This window comes from Berghia stephanieae, chromosome 15 (assembly GCF_034508935.2).
Source record: "Berghia stephanieae isolate SIO BIC M18660-M18661 chromosome 15, UCSD_Bste_1.3, whole genome shotgun sequence".
NCBI lineage: Eukaryota > Metazoa > Mollusca > Gastropoda > Nudibranchia > Aeolidiidae > Berghia > Berghia stephanieae.
Window position 1 is genome coordinate 14164427 of NC_088374.1, and position 22500 is coordinate 14186926.

The following is a 22500-nucleotide window of genomic DNA, read 5'->3' on the forward strand; positions in this document are numbered from 1 at the left end:
TAGTAGTAGTAGTCATAGGAGTATTAGTAGTAGTAGTAGTGGTAGTAAAAGTATAAGTAGAAGTAGTAGCAATTTAAGAAATGGCAGTAGTATTGGTATTAGTTGTATCATATTTACCCCTCTATGACTGGAAGAAGACTGGGGTTTGGACGTCTGTCCACCCTTCTTGTTGGCGGCGGCTGCTTTTCCAAGGGCAGACAACTCCCGTTGTAAATCGTTAATGGTGTCCTGCATGCCCATCATCACGACTGTGTTGTGTCTGGAAAGAGAGAGAAAAAAAAAGGCAAAATTAAATTCCCTGTATCCGTCCTCAGGGGGAAATTTGTTTAAAAAAACAAAACAAACTTGAGTTTTTATATATTGCGATATCCATTAAATGTACTCAAAGTGCTTTACAAAAGATCCCTAGCTCTGCTGTCTTAAGGAAAAAGATTGTATGTGGCCTCTTATTACAAGTAACCATACTGTCTTTTTCCTTAAGAAGGGTGAGCGAACAGCAACACTTAACATGTTGGATGAGACATGACATCTGTTAGGCGATATAACATTTTTTTTTCTCGGACAGAGACAATTCTATTATCGGTCAGTTACTGATTTTACACCTGAGTACAGTGAGAGAATATTGTGAGTAAAGAACCTATTCGAAGGACTCACTTAGTGCGGGGCGGTCCTTGGCAAGCTTAAGGACCACGGTCCTTCGGTCCCTGGGAAATAAAAACCGCAAGGACCGGTCCTAGGACCGGTCCGTTTCGACATTGAACATTCCTGAGAGACTGTTGGAAGTTCGAACCGTTTTGACCTTTGGGACCGTGGGATCGTTCATTCTTGAACCGTTCAAGACTTGGGACCGTGAAAACCGTGGTCTACAGGAGTAAAACACACGGAGTAGTCACACTCATTTCAAATTGTAACCTAATTAGAGAAGAGGGGTGATGCCTTCTTTATTTGCTCACCGTACTTCATTGTTACTTCGATAATTTAGCGTGAATAAAATTTGAAATTTATCCCCATTAACGGAGATAATGGAATCGCCCAAGGCCTTGATCGGGTTGTTCGTGGCGTTGATACACACACGCAACTCCTACCGCCCCCCACACACACACACATTAGAGGGCAGCGAGCATTGAAGAGTAAGAGAGAGACGTGAAGTTATAATAAGAGGGGGTGGATGCGGTAATAAGTAATAAGTAATAAGTGGGGTCGATGGTGACTTTTCGCCAGATCTAACAAACCCAGCTACCCATTTACTGCTGAGTAGACAGGGATTCAGAAAAAACTCGACTGCACCCGGGATCGATCTCTGGCCCTTTGCGTATAAAGAGAGTGCTCTATCAACTGAACTATCGGGGTCCCCAAATATTCTATTGGACTTTTTAAAAATACAGACGTTATAACTAGGTTTTTGGAAGGAAGAAACTAATGAAACTCATATTATTTGATTAGTTAAAACACCAAACGAAATTTTAATATTATTGTATTATTTTAAATGACAACAATGCAATAGAAAGGGGTGGTGACAAGAGATGGACAAAAGAAAACAAAAAATCGGACTTGCTACTTGCTAGGTTTGAGACACACACACACACACGACACACACACACACACACAAACACAAACACACACATCTTTAGTAGTCACATGCATTTCAAACAATAACCCATTAGAGAAGAGGGGTCATGCCTTCATCATAGATCATTGTCATTGCGATCATTATGGTGTAGTAAATTTTGAAATTTACCCCGTATAATGGAATCGTCCAAGGCGTGCGCCTCCTGTTCCCCTCCATCTCACACACGAAAGGGCGGTTTGCGGAGTGGAGGGAGGTGGTCGTCTGTGCCGTTTAGTGTATGGCAAAGGGGGGTGGGTGCGATTAATTAAGTGGGATGGGTGGTGATTGGTGGAAGATAGGCAAAGAACCGAGGCAAGGAATCGCTGGGGAAGTAGTATGGCGCGAGACCGTTGAAAGGTGATAAGAAGTGAGGACCGCCGCCGGTCTTCCACTGTGGGACCGGTCCCCGGTTCACAGCTAAAAGACCGTGGGACCGGTCCTTGGGACGGTCCTCAGCGCGGCACTACTATGCACCGGTCAGAGCAGTACTCGAACCCAGTACCACTTCCAAACCTAAAGCCAATCTACCACTTGACCACGTAGCTGCACTACCCTTGAAACACTTCCCAATAGCTCAGTTGATAGAGCACTCGCTTCACACGCAGAGGGACTGAGATCAATCCCGAGTGAAGACAAATTTTTTATCTGACACCCTATCCACTAAGCAGTGATTGGGGTAGCTGAGTCTGTTAGTCTGGCAGAAAGTGATTTGTGATCTACTAGTAGCAAGCAATTGTTGTTTTTGTTTGTTTTAAAGGGTTTAACGGCACTTGCAACAGTCATATAAGTGCCAGTTAAAATAAAGAAGTCGGGACAATGAAATAAATCTAAAAATTCAATTCAAGCACCCAAGAAGAAATAAGACAAAAGGGATTTTGTTCAAATAGGAATCAGATGTAGATTCCGAGAGCATACAATTAATGCACTTCAGTTTGTGATCATCTTAAAGTCTCATCCAGACACCAGCACAGGATCCCACTAAGAGAAGCACACTCAAATGTTTACAAGATATTTTCAAAACTCAAAAATATAATGATCATAACAAAACAGAAAGATGATTTACAAGGGAAAAAAAAATCACCTCCCAAGACTAACACTATACATTTGACTGTTTCCCTCTCGGCCAAGGACTCTTGCAAGAGCCAGGACAAAACCAAGCAATCCCATTCTAAGACAAAGACAAAAAGCAACTCAGAAAACACACACACACAGATATATAGGGGGGGGGGGACACAGCAAGCGGCCTCCTTCCCACAATGGAAGGTCAAAAGACCCCACCCAGAGCAAGCAATTGATAATGCCCATTAAAGCTATCGGGTCAAACCCCCCCTCCATAGGCCTGATAGTTCTGAAGTAGACAAATAGACTGAAGTCGAGAAAGAGCTTCATGACGGCTGTATACGGACTTTCCACATGGAGGGAGTGGGACAATAATACAAATGAAGCCATAGAAGATCCAAGGGAAGAACTGCCCAACAGAACTGAGCTCCCCAAGAATGAATGGGTAACACTGAACAGAGCACGGGCAAAAATTGGGAGAACAGCTGGATGCATGAAAAAGTGGGGGCTGGCTGAGACTAGCTTGTGTACATGTGGATGCCCAGAGCAGACGATGGAAAACATCCTTAGAGAATGCCAGGATGGGCCCAACTGCACTGACCATGACCTAAGAGTCTGCTTCCCAGATGCCGTGGAGTGGGTTCAAGATCAATTTCAACGTCTTTATCTGCAAAACGCAGCAGCAGCCTCTTATGGTTTTCACACTACTATATTATGACGATCGATCCAATCAGCAAAGTCCGGTCCGCAATCGTGCACCGTCGCAAACCCGCCGGTAGCATCGTCACAACACACAGTTCGACTAGATGCTCTGCCGTCTCAGGTTCTTGCCCACAGCGGGTACATGTTGGACAGGTAGAAAGACCCCACTGATGCTCCTCGACCGAAGCCGATTCGTAGCCACCCAATGTCTCCTCTTACTGGTATCAAAGCCTAGCAACTTCTCACCAAGCTTAGAGGAGTGTACGTCCCCGCCCCTAGGAGGGATTGAATTCGTCCAAACCGACTTCCATCTCGTCTGTGCAGCTCTGTCCGTAGTCAGGGATTCTGCGTACAAGGGTTGCCGGGACTTATTTTGCTCGAAACATGGGCACCGTCCATTATGCGCTTCAGAGGGGTATCCCCATTCCCTCTCTCTTTGATCTTACTCAGCCAGTTTCCCGGCTTGCCCATCACTGCAGATTATATACAATTATGTGGTGACTTTCTCCATTATTGTGTTATTGAGTTGCAAGATAAATGTTTAATAGTTGACCAAATTTGTTGTTGTTGGTAATATCTAGGATTTCTGGTGGGAGAGTGTTCCATTCCTTGATGGTTCTGTGTTGGAGCGACAAGCTATGATGATGGCTCTGAAGAAGGACTACTGATAAAATGAATATTCCCCATTTTACTTACTGTAATTGTTCATGGTGATGCTTCTTGTCCTCATCCAGTTGATTTTTACTGTGGACAAAACATCAAAACAAAATGAACTTCATAAATCCATGAAATATGTATGGCACAAATCAAGTTAACATAATTGATTTTCAGTAATTATGATATCATTTAATTTTCCCTTTTTATTTATTTATTTATTTTTTTTTAGTTTTCAGGGGCAAAGTTTTAAAAGTAATAAGAACCACTTCATATCGCCATAAAAACAGCATCAATTGTTTTGTTGATAAAGGAGGGAACCCGAAAAAGTCCACAGTATCTGTCTTCGTTTTAATAAATTGAAGCTTACATTTCAATACTTATCGTTATTTTTTCGGATAAAGATAGAATGAAGATGACATCACCCTGGTTTTTGTTATTGTTTTTTGCCATCCGCATTTATGAGTAATTCTCACGTAACTGTATTATCCAGACTATAAAAGTTCACGGTTAGACATAGTTTTGTGTGTTGGTCCTTTATACTTCCGGATGGCAAGTGCATACTATCTATAGAATGAAACTCTATAGCACTTAAAAAAAAAAAAATTGAGCTTTTATATAGTGCAATATCCACTAAATGTGCTCAACGTGCTTTACAAGGGGTCCCTGGTCAACAGCAACATTTAACATGTAGGACGGGACATGACGCCTGTTAGGCGATATTACAATTTTTCGGACAAAGACAATACTGTTAACAGCCAGGTACTCATTTTACACCTGAGTATGGTGAGAGAATGTGAGTAAAGAGCCTTTTCCAAGGACTCAACTATGCGCCGAGCGCAAGGCTCGAACCCAGGACCTTCCGATCCGAAAGCGAGTGTCATACCACTAGACCACATAGCCTTACATAGCACTTACATTAGGTTATACTGGTCTTGCAATTCTTTGATGTGCAGCTTGTCCGATGAGGCGCTCGACATCCTGACATTGGCCTTACTGGACGACCTTGACACGGTGGCGATGGTGCCAGGCGGGGCGGCTGGCACGTTGGTCGATTCCACCGCTGATTCTGTTAGGGCTTGGGTGGGGGCTAATGTCGGTGCTTGTGGTGGAGGGAGTTGGGCTGGGGTGGCAAATGACTTTTGGGTGGCTTCCCTTGAGAAATGCATCAGGGAAGATACTGGAGGTTCCTATGAATGTCAAAAATTGGACAAAAAATTTTTTTTGGGGGGTAAAATTTGAATTCTTTTATCTTATCCATGGCTCAATTGGTAGAGCACTCGCTTCACATGCAAGAGATCGATCCCGGGTGCAGCCGGGATTTTTTCTGACCCCCCCCCCCCCCCCCCCTGTCTATCCAGCAGAGATTGCATTGGGTAGCTGGTTCTGTTAGATCTGGTAGAAAGTACTTTGCAATAGACAACCATCCTATCCAAAGGGTAGCATGCAATTGCTATTGTCCGTTTCATGCCATAGAAACCGGGATATAAACTCCGGCTCTTTGGGCCTAAATGCTCTGAAGGACTACTTTTAAAAAAACAAACTTTTATCCACAGATAAAAGGATTACACAAAAATTTTCAAATACAAATAAAAAAAGAAAAACAAAACAAAACAAAACAATTAAATGTGACCCACTGTCTCAAAGCATTGCCATCGTTAACTCATAGCCTGACACTGACTGAAAAAAGACCTCAAAAGACAAGTCTTTGGCAGCAAAGGAAAACAAATCATGAGTTGTATTCAACAGTTCAAAAAAAAAAAACAATGCTGAAAACTTATATAGCGCTATAACTCCGAGACACCAGACTCTAAGCGCTTAAATTACAAATTACTTTGGCTGAAACATACTCATTCACACACACAAGCACACACACACACACAAACACACAACACAAGAGGTGTTACGTCTAGATGAGCCAGTGCTGGATATTGAATTTCACTTTGGTTAAACCCAATAGAATGGGAAGGAGGGGAGGGAAGAGGGGTGGGGGGGGGGGTGGGGTGTGACCAAAGTAGGGGAGTAGGTAGGGGTGCAATTGGATCAATTCGTGGAAGGGGTGAAGGTGGGGTGGGTGGGGGGGGGGGGGGTCTGATGCGTATTTTGGTAAACAATGGGTAAACTCGTTGGGATGCCTCTTAGTAACACCGTCCGTGATGATTCTGAAGGAGACATACGTACATTGCTATTTTATTTCGATAGCACTTCTACGTTTTTTGGGGATCTTTTGTTTTGTTTTTCTTCTCCTTTTTAAATTTTGTTTTTCCCATTTGGTGAATTTTCAGCTGCACATTTTTGTGAACTGAACTGTAATAGAAAGGGGGAAGGAAAGGAGAGGGTGGCAATAAACTTGGGGGAAGGGGGGGGGTGAGGGGTGGGAGAGGGTGGCAATAAACTTGGAGGAAGGGGGGAAAGGGGGAAAGGGGGGGGGGGGGGCGTCTATTTGATACAGTGGAGTACAAGAAGAAGACTTACCCTGTCATAGACCAGAATATTGGTGATCAGAGAACTGATTTCCTCCAAAACTGTAAAAAAAAAAAAATAAATAAATAAAGAGGAAAGATACAGTAAGTAAATCAAGGATGCCCTTTGCTAAAATAAAAAATAAAAGGCCTGAAATTTTTTTCTTGTAAAGGCCATATGTTACAGTGAATGACATAATCAGTCAAATGGTGAAAAGGTTTGAACTGAGATATTGCCAAGTTTAGTTAGAAGGTCAATTTTTATCAAAAATGAGTTCTTGTCATAAATGATTAAATCAACCCCTTTATGTCCATCTTCGGGAAATATCAAAGCTTAGTTTCACTTCTAAATATTTTTTTTTTACCGCTAGTCAAGTTGTAAAAGTATGAAATTTGAGAAAAGTTGCTGAATACCTTTCCCATACATCTGACCATAACTTCATTAAAAATAACCAGATTTACTTCAAATAAAGATTAAAATGCTCTGGGGGGATGGGGGGGGGGGGGGGGGGGGGAAGGGGTATATATACGTGGGGATTTGTGAGGGGCCAGGCACAGGTAGGACCAAGGTACTAAGGTAAGATAAACAACTGAACAAGTTTGTATGAAAGGTGTCAGACAAAGCAAAAACGCAAAATACAAGAAAAAAAAAACCATCCCAAAAAATCAGTTCATACACACACATTTTTCAGTTCTTTATCTTACACCAGTGCCTGCTCCTTCATTTCTTAATTTGATACCAAGGTAAAGGATGGTTTGGGACTAAATCAGTGGTACGGTCTTTGCTTCGTACCCGAAAGGTACAGAGTTCAATCACCAACCGCTGCACTGTGTGGCCTTATTGAGCACATCGCCTCGACCTAGCTCAAATTGCAGGTGCTGCACTGCCGCTAACGGCTGGGTTATTCCAGTCTTTCTAGAGACATTATTATAATATTTTATTATTATTATTATTATTATTATTATTATTATATTATATATTATTATTATTATTATTATTATTATTATTATTATTATTATTATTTATTATTATTATTATTATTATTATTAATTTATTATTATTATTATTATTATTATTATTATTATTTATTATTATTATTATTATTATTATTATTATTATATTATTATTATTATTATTTTTATTATTATTATATATTATTATTATTATTATTAGTATTATTATCATTATTAATATTATTATTATATATTATTATTATTATTATTATTATTATTATTATTATTATTATTATTATTATTATTATTAAATAAAGGGAATTTTATTTATTTAAAAAAATAGATATATGTGACCCTTCGTCTTAAAACGGTATTAAGTCGGGATGACTAAGATGCTGAAAATTGAATTTGTAGCCAGAAATATCATGGTTAAGTTGAGTTTGTTTGCTTTATAGAGGAGAAGGAATATCATATTTTACTGTGATAAATACCAACGACTATAATTTGACTTTTTAGCATCTGGTCCATCCCGACATAATACCGTTTTGAGACGTTTGGTCACATATAGATATAGTTACCATAGTAAGCATTTTTAGTTATTTGTTCAATCTGGGGCATCGTCTTTTGACTCTTGTCGAAGGTCAGAGTTTCAAGGTCAGTCGTCATTTGGTGGGCTGACATCATGTCTGTTCGAATTTGAAAAAAAAATTAAAAAATAATTTTATCTTCTTTTAATTTTTCAGAACTTTAGATTTTGAACATAGCAAAATAGTCAACACATTTCAAAAATCTAAAAAAATAAAAAATAAAATAAAAATAAAATAAAAAGTAAAAACAGAAAAGAAATAATTTTTAAAAAATAAAAAAATAGAGCTTTTTTATAACGCAATATCCACTAAATGTGCTCAAAGCGCTTTACAAGGGGTCCCTGGCCAACAGCAACATTTAACATTTAGGACCGGACATGACGCCTGTTAGGCGATGTTATAATTTTTTCGGACAGAGATAAGGCTGTTGTAGGCCAGGTTCTCATTTTACACCTGAGTACGGTGAGAGAATGTGAGTAAAGAGACTTCTCCAAGGACTCAACTATGCACCGAACGAGGCTCGAACCCAGGACCTTGCGATCCGAAAGCGAGTGTCATACCACAAGACCACATAGCCGCACAAAACTCATATATAAAACTTACTAACGACAGAATGAAAATGGAGAGGCTTCATATGGGAACAATACAGACATACAATGGACGTTTCGGGTACAAACCCTTCGTCAGGACAACAATACACAAATTAACGGGGAAAACAAATAAAACAAACTGCAAAAGAGGCATCATGTCTCATTTTGCATGACAAGTGTTGTTGTTGGCTAGGCACCCCTTGTAAAGTGCTTTGAGCATGTTTGCGCTATATAAACGCTATAAAAATGTATTTATAAAATTTATCTTTGTAGAAGTTGTTTTATTCTTACCTTTGTCCAGGAACATTTTGCCCATGCTGTCTCTAAAGTTGACAACGCCTTGGTAGGTCTTGAGGTATTCCTGGAGTAGGGGGTGGGATAGAATGGCCTGTCCTTTCCTGGGTGGATGGATGGGAGGAGGAATGGATGAATAAAATGGATGGAGGAATGGATGAATAAAATGGATGGAGGAATGGATGAATGAATTGGATGGATGATTGGATAGAAGATGGAGGGATGGATGGAGGGATGGATGGATGGATGAAGGATGAGTGATTCGACGGATGGATGGATATGTTGATGGATGGATGAATGGATAAAAGGATAGATGGATGGATGGATGAATGAAAGGATAGGTGGATGGATGGATTTATGGGTGAATAAAAGGATGGATTGGGTGGGTGTATAGTTGGATGGATGGATGGATGAACTGGCCTCCATGTTCCCACCAGTCTACTATCATCATCACAAATCTGCACCACCTCACCCACACACCCACCACACACGCCCCCACCACCCCCACCCACCACACACACACCCCACACATCCATACATCAACCTACCTGACAATCTTCTGCACTGGTCTGACCGGCTGTTTATTGAAATCCGTCCCTTCCCTAGACGCCCCTCCTGGTTGTCTCCCCTTTAAGTTCTGGCTGGCAAGAGTGTTGTCCCTTGACATGCCAGGGGGAGGGGAGGTGCCGATTTCGTACATGGACGGGTCCTTGAACATTTCTGGAATCATTCAATAGAAAATGAGTGAAATGTTTTTTATGTTTTCAAGTGTTTTACGGCGCTTGCAACACATTTAGGTTATATCAGTGCCAGTAAAAAGGAAGAAAATGGGATAGTAAAAAGTTATAGAATTACAATGTAAGCACCCAAGAAAAAGTAAGACATAGGGGAACTGGGAACAAATAGGGATCAGATGTAGATTCCAAGAGCATACCACCAATGTACTTAGTTTGAGATCACTTATAAGTCTCATCCAGACACAAGCACAGGTCCAAACTAAGAGGAATACAATCAAATGTGTACCAATCATATAATATAATATGTAAACTAAACATAATACAATGCATAACAGAGAGATGATTTACAATGAAAAAAATATAATCTCCCAAAACTATAACTATACATTCGACTGTTTCCCTCCCAGCCAAGGAACTCCGGCAAGGATCAGGACAAAACTAAGTAATCTCATTCCAAGACAATGACAGGAAACAATTGGAAAATGGGTATGGGGGGGGATAGAAGACACAGCATGTACCTCCCTGCCCACTATGAAAATGAGTGAAAGACTCCATGGATTTTCATATATCAGCAATAATAATGTTTTTAAAAACCCCTAAAAACTTGAATTTTGGCTTTTTTTTGGAGGGGGTAGCATGGCTCAGGGATAGGCAATGCTTCGTACCCGAAAGGTACAGACTTTGATCACCCACTGCTGAACTGTGTGGCCTTGAGCAAGTCACCTCACCCAAGCTAAATTCGCGGCTGATGCCTGGGTTATTTCAGTCTTCCCTTGGAATAGACCAGAGAGACAAATTTCCCCAATAGGATTAATAAAGGGAATTTTATTTTATTTTAAAAAAATAATTATTTTAGCATCTTGTTCATTCTGACAAATACTGTTTTGAAATGAGGAGGCACAAATGTGACCAACCGTCTCAAAAGGGTATTATGTCGGGATGGACCAGATGCTAAAAAATCAAATAATAGTCAAACTGGTCAAAAATATGAAACGTTGGTATCTATCACAGTAAAATATGATATTCCTTCTCCTCTATAAAGCAAACAAACTCAACTTAAGTCTGATATTTCTGGCTATAAATTCTCAATTTTCAGCATCTTAGTCATCCCGACTTAATACCGTTTTGAGACGAAGGGTCACAAATGTGTTATAGATAAAAATTCCAATACCATCCAAAGCTTCCTCATCGTAGTCTTCATCGTCGTCATCGTCTAGAATCAACTCAGCATCGATAGTTAATTGGGTTGGTAGCTGGATGGCCGGAGACTTGGAGCGTCTTTCCTCAGCGGCCGATTTTGTCTCCTCTAGCTTGACCTGATGAAGACAACAAAATAAAATAAAAAACTGAGCATTATATAGCGCAATATCCACTAAATGTGCTCAAAGCTCTTTACAAGGGGTCCCTGGTCAACAGCAACATTTAACATGTAGGACGGGACATGACGCCTGTTAGCCGATATTACAGTTTTTCGGACAAAGACAAAACGCTGTTAACGGCCAGGTACTCATTTTACACCTGAGTACGGTGAGAGAATGTGAGTAAAGAGCCTTTTCCAAGGACTCAACTATGCGCCGAGCGCGAGGCTCGAACCCAGGACCTTTCGATCCTAAAGCGAGTGTCATACCACTAGACCACATAGCCGCACATAAATAAATAATAAAATACACAATGGGGAAATTGTAAACATTGTGGAAAGCCTGAGATGCTGTATGTTTGTTTGTTTGTTTGTATTTGAAGGTTTACAGCAGATAATTTTACAACAACAAATGATTTCTTAAATGTCACCCACCATCTTGAATTTTTTTTTTTTTTTTTTTTGAGTTTTAAGGGTTTTACAGCACTTGCAAAACATTTAGGTCATCAGCCCCAGTAAAAAGGAAGAAAATTATTATTAAAGCACCTAAGAAAAAGAAAGACAAAGGGAAAGTGGGAACAGATAGGGATCAGATGTAGATTCCAAGAGCATACCACCAATGTATTTAGTTTGAAATCACCTATAAGTCTCGTTCGGACACAAGTACAGGATCTCACCAAGAGGAATACACTCAAATGCGTACATTATACATTCAAAATAACAAATATAATAATGCATAACAGAGAGATGATTTACAAGACAAAAAAGATCATCTCCCAAAAACTCTGAACTATACATTTGACTGTTTCCCTCCCAGCAAAGTAATTCGGCCAGGGTCAGGACGAAACTAAGTATTCTCATTCCAAGACAAGGACAGAAAGCAATTGGACAACAGATATAGGGGGATAGAAGAAACAGTAAGTACCTCCCTGCCCACTATGGGAGGTCAGGAACCCCACCCAAGATATAGGGGGATAGAAGACACAGTAAGTACCTCCCTGCCCAAGACCATGACAGAAAGCAATTGGAAAACATATATAGGGGGATAGAAGAAACAGTTTGTACCTCCCTGCCCACTATGGGAGGTCAGGAACCCCACCCATGATATAGGGGGATAGAAAAAACAGTAAGTACCTCCCTGCCCACTATGGGAGGTCAGGACCCCACCCAGGATATAGGGGATAGAAGACATAGTAAGTACCTCCCTGCCCACTATGGGAGGTCAGGAACCCCATCCAAGATATAGCAAATAGAAGAAACAGTAAGTACCTCCCTGCCCACTATGGGAGGTCAGGACCCCACCCAGGATATAGGGGATAGAAGACATAGTAAGTACCTCCCTGCCCACTATGGGAGGTCAGGAACCCCATCCAAGATATAGCAGATAGAAGAAACAGTAAGTACCTCCCTGCCCACTATGGGAGGTCAGGACCCCTCCCAGGATATAGGGGATAGAAGACATAGTAAGTACCTCCCTGCCCACTATGGGAGGTCAGGAACCCCACCCATGATTCACTCCCTTGATCCATGACTTGAGAGTAATAGTAATGTAAAAATCATACATACATACATACATACATACATACATACATACATACATACATACATACATGCATGCATACATACATACATACATACATACATACATACATACATACATACATACATACATACGGGGCTAGTATCCCAGTGTTGAGGCTTACTGTTATTCAACAATTGTATATTAGGAGTTTAGATACTACTAATGGTCAGGTACTCATTTTACGCCTGAGTACCAGTGAGAGAATCTGAGTAAAGAGCCTATTATTCTAAGGACTCAACTATGCACTGCTCAGAGCGGGACTCGAACTAAGTACCTTTCGATCCGAGAGCGAGTGTCATACCACTAGACCACATAGCTGCACAAAACTATGAAATTTGGGTCTAGTTTGTGTTTTTAACAGTATAGTCAGACCGGGACTCGAACTAAGTATATTCCAATCCGAGAGTGAGTGTCATACCACTAGACCACAAAGTATAGCAGCAGCCTCTTATGGTTTTCACACTACTATGTTATAACGATCGACCCAATCAGCAAAGTCTGGTCCGCATTCGTGCACCGTCGCGAACCAGCTGGGTAGCATCGTCACAACACCGTTCGACTAGATGCTCTGCCGTCTCAGGTTCTTGCCCACAGCGTGGACATATTGGACAGGTAGAAAGACCCCACCGATGAAGCGCACTTGCCGTTAGGCAGCTCCTAGACCGAAGCCGATTCGCAGCCACCCAATGTCTCCTCTTACTTTGATGATACTTCGATATAGTATAGCCAAACTCGCCTTGTAAGCATCTCTGAGGGAGGCCCTGCTATGAGCAGACGAGGCACGAATTTCTTCTTCTGTCATTCCTTCTATCTTCATTCCTTCAATGGACGACAGAGACTACATTTGGTCGTTCGTGGATGGGAGAGAAAGAAGAATAAGATGAAGAGTGAGTGAGGGAATTAATAAACGATGAATATTATAATAATAAGCATAGATGGCTATATATATATTATATATATATATATATATATATATATATATATATATATATATATATATATTATATATATATATATATAATATATATATATATATATATATATATATATATATATATAAAACATTGTGAGATTTGGTAATTTAGGTAAATTATATAATATTTGATGAATATAATGTATAATCATTTTTATAAAATTGATTGATAATTAATTGATGTAATATTTTTATTTTACTACGAAAATCTTTTTTTTTTCTTAATTAAGAACAAGCAGTTAAATAAGTTGAACAACTCTGTATATAAAAATAATATAATATATTTGTGTTATTGATGGTTACATTGGGGTTACATAATTACATTGGGTTTTATAAAGGAATAATGAAGTAAACACACTGTTACATTGTGAGAGTCGTATAGAATATTACAAATTCTGAAACCAAAAATAAAAATATGTAGTGGAATCCGCAAAAAATTCAACACCTTTTTCTTGTAGGCCCATTTTTTTGTGGTGTGTTCTCTATCTAAGTGTGTTTCATTAAAAAAATGGATAACGTCAACTTTGCTTTAAATCAACGACTCGTTCTGATCAGGTGACGGCGTTGGTTTTATTAGGGTTCCACTGTAATTGAAAACTTATCATCAATACTAAATCAAATTTTAAATCTTAAAAACAAAAATAGTGAATTATTATTATTATTACTATTATTATTATTATTATTATTATTATTATTATTATTATTATTATTATTATTATTATTATTATTATATTATTATTATTATTATTATTATTATTATTATTATTATTATTATCATTATTATTATTATTATTATATTATTATTATTATTATTATTATTATTATTATTATTATTATTATTATTATTATTATTATTATTATTATTATTATTATTATTATTATTATTATCAAATATCAAACTATTAATTTTATTTAGTGACTTGCCTGAAAATTAAACGATAGAATGAATAATAAAAAAAGAGTTATTAAAAATGAATTTATGTAATGATTAAATTAAAGGGAAACAATATATATTATAGGTGTAAAGAATTCATAGTGCAACAAGCTTCAGACAACAACACAATAACAATGTAGCGAAAAAATAGGATTAAAGATAAATTTTTGAAATAGGAATGTTAATTTTAATTAATTTTTTTTGAGGGTGGGGTGGGGGGGGGGGGGGCATTATTAGAACGTGTATAATGTAATATGGTGCCATTAACATGTAAAGCAGATTGCATTATAACAGCAGATAGTCACATTATAATAATAATAATAATAATAATAATAATAATAATAATAATAATAATAATAATAATAATAATAATAATAATAATAATAATAGATCTTTATTGTCCATAAATATGGCAATGTGTCATTAAGTTACACTTGTTATAACGTTAAATGATAACTATAACATTGAACAGATATTTCACTCCTACTTATTCTCTTTCTTTCTCTCTCTCTCTCTCTCTCTCTCTCTCTCTCTCTCTCTCTCTCTCTCTCTCTCTCTCTCTCTCTCTCTCCCTCTCTCTCTCTTATGTGTTGTTTTGAAATAACAATAATTGTAATTTTATAATAACAAAATACGGATAGGTTTATTATTGCTTTTTTATAAAAACTTGCAAGGGCCGTATCATATAACACATCATATAATATAATGTAAACAACACACATCAGAGGCATATTGTATACACATACATATACACACAGTGTCAACTATAGCACATTATAGTATATAGTATACTATTTATATTTTGCTGTATATAATATATCTCAGCTGCAATTTTATATTTAGATTATAATATGGATATCGTGGACTGAGGATTAACTGGTTCTAGATATATCCACTTTTGGAAAATTTTGAGATATCGTTACAATCAAAATTTTATAAGGCTTTATCTGACAAAAATTGGTTTAAATCGGAATAATGACGCATAAACTATATATAGGGAATGAGATTAGCGACTAGAGACGCATGCGCACAACCAACATGACGTTCTCTCTCTAATAACTTTTCGGCCGGTGACGTCACAGACTATGGGTGACGTCCAATCAAGGGACGCTACTCTTCCGCTAATCTCATTCCCTATAAAAGAGTGTTTGAAGTTTATATATAGTTATAAACAAAAAAAATAAACTTTTCTCAATTTGAACAAATATGGAGATAGAACCAGTTAACATTCAACCCACGATATATAAACATTGGGAGGGAATATGACATCGACAGAAAGGGAATTCATAATAAAAACACAATAAAAAAATAAAAAAGAAAAGAAAGAAAACAATGTTAAAATGAAAATTAAGAAAATTAATGACAGCATTTTTTACATGAAGACCAGAACAAGTGTGTAATGAAGGGTGCCCGACACACCATATACACACTTGTTCAGATCTTTAACTTTATCTTACACACCGGCGCCTACTCTCTAGTTTCTTAATTTGAACAAGTGTGTAATGAAAGGTGCCTGACACACCAACATACAGACTTGTTCAGATCTTTAACTGTATCTTACACACCGGCGCCTACTCTCTAGTTTCTTAATTTGAACAAGTGTTAATGAAAGGTGCTTGACACACCAACATACACACTTGTTCAGATCTTTAACTGTATCTTACACACCGGGACTCTCTAGGTTCTTAATTTGAACAAGTGTGTAATGAAAGGTGCCCGACACACCAACATACACACTTGTTCAGATCTTTAACTGTATCTTACACACCGGCGCCACTCTCTAGTTTCTTAATTTGAACAAGTGTGTAATGAAAGGTGCTTGACACACCAACATACACACTTGTTCAGATCTTTAACTGTATCTTACACACCGGCGCCTACTCTCTAGTTTCTTAATTTGAACAAGTGTGTAATGAAAGGTGCCCGACACACCAACATACACACTTGTTCAGATCTTAAACTGTATCTTACACACCGGCGCCAGCCTGTTCTCTAATTATTTCTTAATTCGACATTTTTACACGATATCACTTTGAATGGAATCCTATTGGATACAGTCTAACACACAACAAAGGTAAAATGGCCGATTCACATTCATGGGACACGAACTAAGTACCTTTCGATACAAGAGCGAGTGTCGTACCACTAGACCACATAGCTGCACAAAACTATGAAATTTGGGTCTAGTTTGTGTTTTTAACAGTACAGTCAGACCGAGACTCGAACTAAGTTGTATTCCAATCCGAGAGTGAGCGCCGAATTGGATTGAAAATTTTAAAAATAAAATTAAAGAAGAAAAAAAAAGAAAACAGAAAGAAATGTTCTTTAGTAATTTGTTCTTTTTCGATTCTGATATATCATTGATTTATGTTCATAACGTTATACGTGTCGAATTTTATATTCTGACACAGGAGGCTAAGTGACCGCACCAGTTACATAATATGTAAATGCGTTAATTGAACATTCTAACAAGTCTTAATGACTGCAAAAAAAAAAAAAAATCACACGACTGATGTATCTCATAATAATAATAATAATAATAATAATAATAAATAATAATAATAATAATAATAATAATAATAATAATAATAATAATAATAATAACAATAATAATAACAATAATAATAATAATAACAATAATAATAATAATAACAATAATAATAACAATAATAATAATAATAATAATAATAATAATGATAATGATAATAATAATAATAATAATAATAATAATAATAATAATAATAATAATAATAATAATAATAATAATAATGATAATGATAATGATAATAATAATAATAATAATAATAATAATAATAATAATAATAATAATAATAATAATAATAATAATAATAATAATAATAATAATAATAATAATAATAATAATAATAATAATAATAATAATAATAATAATATGATGATATTAATAATAATAAAAATAGTAATAATAATAATAATAATAATAATAATAATAATAATAATAATAATAATAATAATAATAATAATAATAATAATAATAATAATAATAATACTGATTACAACAACAATGAGGAAGGAAATTAAAAATTGGTATTGAGGTGCTGTCTAGCTTAAAAGGACAAGAAACAATTAAAATTCAAAAGAACCGAACATGTGAGTAAATTAAACAGTAATGATGTTTGGGGCCCAAGAGTATGAGGGATTCCAGAAAATGGACGGGACATTGATTGACGAGAGATGCAAGAACTTTAATTTTATTCTTGTTAAAACACAGTTTTATATTCAAAAGATGTTACGCCTTAGAATCATTGAGGATGAAAATGTCGTATTAATGAAAAACGTTTTTAATTTTCTGCACAACTCAAGGAATAAATAATGACGTGAAATTGAATATAAGCTTCAATGTACAATGAGGATAACGCTGAATAGTAAGTTATATAGTTCTTCGGTTTGTTTGTACCAAATTTATCGCAATATTATGATTTTTTTTCGCAGCTCTGCCCATATAAACAACGTTTGGGTAAAACTTAACTTTGATATGAGGATGATAATATTCTTAATCTTAAAAAAAATAAAATAAATACAATCTTGATAATTCAAACCGTATAATTGAAACTGTATCTTAAAAACAATTCAATTTAAAAGTTATGTGTACCATATGCATCTATTTACACAAACTGAAAAATGAATTGTTCATCAGCTCTCTAGTTACAATAACATATTGATTTTTGTAAATTTACAGGGATTGAATGGCGTGTCAGGCCAGAAGTCTGTCTACACAGCAAAAAACACAGTGTGTAAACACAAATTAATAGTACTATTAAAATGACACACAACACAACACCAAACAGCATATATTATAGCAATTTGTGTATAACCAATATCACACACACACACCACCCAACGGCAAAACACCATGATTTGTGTATGAATTTACTACTCTACCTTTCCCATGAAAGAATTCTGGGTATTGGCGAACATCGACGCTTCCGTTGCTTGCTTGGACATTGACCCTGCTCCGCCCAAGGTCGAATTCTGCTGCGTCTGCATCCCGCTGCCAAAACCCTCAGCCCCGCCGCCAGTATTCGAATCGGCTTCGGCTTCCCCACCTCCAAAAGTAGCGTTGGTTGCCTCCCTTTCTGTAGTAACGTTACTTCTAGCCTTTTCTAAGTTACTTCCATCGTCCATTAACTCCCCTTGAACATTGGGTTGGCCGACCACCTCTGCTTCTGATTCTTTCAGTAATTTGATTGGGTCGTCGTCTTGAAGTAAATCGGCCAACGGCGTTTCCAGTTGGTCTTGGAAAGAGGAGCCGACGGTCGCTTCTGATGGGAGGTTGTATGCAGACGGGGGTTTGGAACTGGCGGCGCCATCTGGTGATGGTTTTGTATCCACAATGTCTAAGAGAGGTAACTCTTTGAGCTGAGACAGATCAACTTCCGTTTCCAGTTTTTGGTATTCCTCTTCAGCATCAACCTCTAGCTGCGATGGAAATGGTGCTTGTTATAAATAAATTGGTGATAATTATAAACATCCAAGGATTATAAAAGTAGAAAAAAAAATTAAAAAATAAATGTAGAAAAAGAAAAAAAAAAAAAGAAAAGAAATTTAGAAAAAGGAGTATGGCAGTAATATTTTCACTAACAGAGCAGCAAAAGGATCTCATGTGAATATACTATAATATTCTATTTTTATCTCTGATAAAAATAAAGAAAGTATTGAGTATAAAATAAACGTGCTTTATGATAACACCACTAAAATTGGGATTGAAACAATATTTCTACTTATTTAAAAAATACCCCCTTTCCCTAAATAACAAAATAACCAAAACAGAACAAAAGGATAGCAACTTGAATATATAGATATATTAAAAAAAAAAAACAACAAACGATGAAAATTTCTATTGAAGATAGACCAATGCAAAATCTTTCATAAAAACGAGAATTGAAAATGAATGATTAAATTAAGAAGAGAAGGATAGGGTGTGAATAAAATATTGCTTAAACAAAAACAAGCTGTAACATATCAATATGTATTTCCAACATTGTTTCATAAGATCGAATCATATTTATACGGTACACCGCAAATTCAACAAACATTATCATTATTCAAATTTCAAGAGTTTTTAATCATTAAAAAAAATTTAAACATAACTCTTATTATGATATATTTCAGCTAATCTCTTTTAACTTTCTCAAAAATTAGGCTGTGCAAAATCAAAACATAACAAGTGCAATGAAAAAAAAAAACATCTTTAAAAGTGGTATGATTGTACGATCAAGTGATAAAAGAATATGTCATTTTCTTCTTCTTCTTCTTCTTCTTCTTCTTCTTCTTCTTCTTCTTCTTCTTCTTCTTCTTTTTCTCTTCGTCTTCTTCTTCTCCTTCTTTTTTTTCCCTCTGCAACTGACAGAAAACCACATATCAAAATCTATTGAAGAATATTTAAGAAGATTGTGCAGGACAAACAGCAATCACAATTCTGTGTCGTTATTCCAGTCAAAAGTCACAGTCTTGAAAAATAAGCTATTGAGTTAAACATGAAGGGGACAAGTACAGTAACAAATTTGTGTTATAATAAATATCCGTTTATCATCTAGAGGTCCCATAGCTCATGTAACCTCATAAACAAAGAGGTCAGTACAATGTGTACTTATTAACAGGTCTGATAACCCAAATTGTTATGATCTCGTTGTAACGGAAATACTCTCAAAACGATGCAAAGTATATCCCATAAATTACAACGATGTTAAATCTGGCCCATAATTGTATTAGGTTATGAGACCTGATAATTTATGCACCTAGGTCAGTATAGATTGGATTGGATTGGGTTTGACTTTGATATTGGGTCGTGTTGAAGTTGGACACCCTTGATTTAGTAACTCGGTCTAATAGATTTTGTTGAAATCACGTTGTGATAAACCAGCGTCCTCTCCAAAAGATAACAAGCAATTGTCACTTTCTTTAAAAAAAAAAACCAATATTGGCTATTAAGCTTAACTGCTGGTCAAATAATTTCGCGATGGTTGTGTGCGAGCGAATCGGCGGTCTCCAGAAGTGGGTGAGAGAGGGCTCTAGAAATGACTTGGGTTTGATACGAATATTTTTGTGTTCGTGGATAGCTCACACGGTAGAGCCACGCTCTCACCTGCCAGGCGGAGTTGTCGTACCAATAAGGTCGCAGGTTCAAACCCCACCACCGCCGCGAAAATGTTTTTTATTCTCTATTGTCTTCTGGCACTTTTCTACTCACTTCATATATTGTTGTTACCAATCCAAAAAACTGGGCTAAAATTCATTTCCTATGCTCTTCCCTACGCTAAGGAATTCAAATTGAGGGTAGGTCTCATCCTACAACATCACAAACTAATTGTGACCCAACGTCTCAAAACGGTATTATGTCGGGATGGACCAGATGCTAAAAAGTCACATTAAATTTAAACTGGTCAAAATTATGAATGATTGGTATTCAGCAACCTGAAATATGATATTCATTCTCCTCAATAAAGTTCATAAACTCAACGCAAGTCTAATATTTCTGGCTACAAATTTAATTTTCAACATCTTAGTCATCCCGACTTAATACCGTTTTGAGGCGAGGGGTCACAATTAAAATAGAAATTTGTGCACCTAGGTCAGTATGGATTGGATTGGATTGTATTGGGTCTGACTTTGATGTTGGGTTGAGTCGCGATTGGACTCCCCACAATTTTAGTAACTTGGTCTAATGGATTTTGTTGAGAATACGTTGTGATAAACCAGCGTCCTCTCCAAAAGATAGCAAGCAATTGTCAGTATCTTTAAAAAAACAACTGGGCAAATAATCCTATGCTCCTCCTGACATTTAAGGCGTTCAAGTTGAGGTTAGGTTAATGTCTCATCAAACATCACAAAGAAAAGAAAATTCCAAAATATGTGACGCATTGTCTCAGAACGGTAATATGGGTTTGTCAGGATTGACGTGCACTTATTTGCAGGTCTGATAACCCAATTCCTTATGGGCTCATTATTGTAATATGGGAATCTGACCAAAAAATGACGCAAAATATTATCCATTACAACAATGTTAAACTAGGCCCATAAGTGGATTCAGATGTCAGACCTGAATATATGTATACATCAGTCTGGATGAATCGGATTCCGAAAATTGATTTTAGAATTGAAATGATAAGAAATAATATGAATTCTTGAATCTATGCAAAGTAAGAAATTGTGACCCCTCGTCTCAAAACGGTATTATGTCGGGATGGACCAGTTGCTACAAAGTCAAATTATAGTTAAGTTGATATTTAGCACAGTAAAATATGAAATTCGTTCTCCTCTATAAAACATATAAACTCAACTTAAGTCTGATATTTCTGGCTACAAATTCCATTTTCAGCATCTTAATCATCCCGACTTAATACCGTTTTGAGACGAGGGGTAACATATTGATTTGAGACAATGAATCACAATAAATGTGCTTTTTACTTCCAACAAACAAAAAAAAAAAAAAAAAGAAAAAAAGAATGCATTAATTAAGTCAGAGCTGACATCAACCTACAATGAAATTCATTTTCTAAATGATAAAACTTAAGAAAAAAAGTATTTTGGAATAATTATTTTTAGTGAGTATCACTCACTTTTTAGCATCTCAATATTTTTTTCTCATTTTGAATAAGGAATGTAAGGTAACCCATAATATTGCTTATTTTACAATGTGGCAGATGTCTGGGTTATTCCAGTCTTTTCTGGAAACATGCGCTTAAGTAGGCAGGATAGAAAAAAAAAGGGAATTTTACTTATTTATCTATTTACATATTCATTGAATTTGAAGAGAAATGTTCATTAACTTTACATATGGGTTCAAAAATAAAAGTGGTTATTTATTAATTAATGAGAAAAGATTCTATATTGTTGGCAGTTCTTGTTTCCTAAAAATAATACTATTGAGAATTTTAAAAATTAGAGAAAAAAAATGGAATGCCACACACACGCACACATCAACACAATCACACAAAGTGCAGCGCTAACCACAGAAGCAAGTGTGG

General features: G+C 36.5%; 1 protein-coding gene across 10 annotated transcripts in view; it reads right to left on the minus strand.

Moving 5' to 3' along the window:
* LOC144960586 (uncharacterized) overlaps window positions 1–22500 on the minus strand; it is a 211105-nt gene that overhangs the window by 12673 nt on the left and 175932 nt on the right. For 7 of the 10 annotated variants that reach the window (XM_078893808.1, XM_078893812.1, XM_078893806.1 and 4 more), the window contains 11 exons: window positions 22484–22500; window positions 18416–18952; window positions 13324–13425; window positions 10820–10964; window positions 9460–9631; window positions 8909–9015; window positions 8019–8126; window positions 6500–6549; window positions 4943–5214; window positions 4067–4114; window positions 118–259 (listed from right to left, as the gene is read on the minus strand). The exon at window positions 22484–22500 is cut by the window's right edge and continues 1126 nt beyond it. In XM_078893808.1, coding sequence (XP_078749934.1) covers window positions 118–259; window positions 4067–4114; window positions 4943–5214; window positions 6500–6549; window positions 8019–8126; window positions 8909–9015; window positions 9460–9631; window positions 10820–10964; window positions 13324–13425; window positions 18416–18952; window positions 22484–22500 — 1700 coding nt within the window. The remainder of the gene's footprint in view (window positions 1–117; window positions 260–4066; window positions 4115–4942; window positions 5215–6499; window positions 6550–8018; window positions 8127–8908; window positions 9016–9459; window positions 9632–10819; window positions 10965–13323; window positions 13426–18415; window positions 18953–22483) is intronic. The other 3 variants (XM_078893815.1, XM_078893811.1, XM_078893814.1) reach the window with 2 other exon arrangements.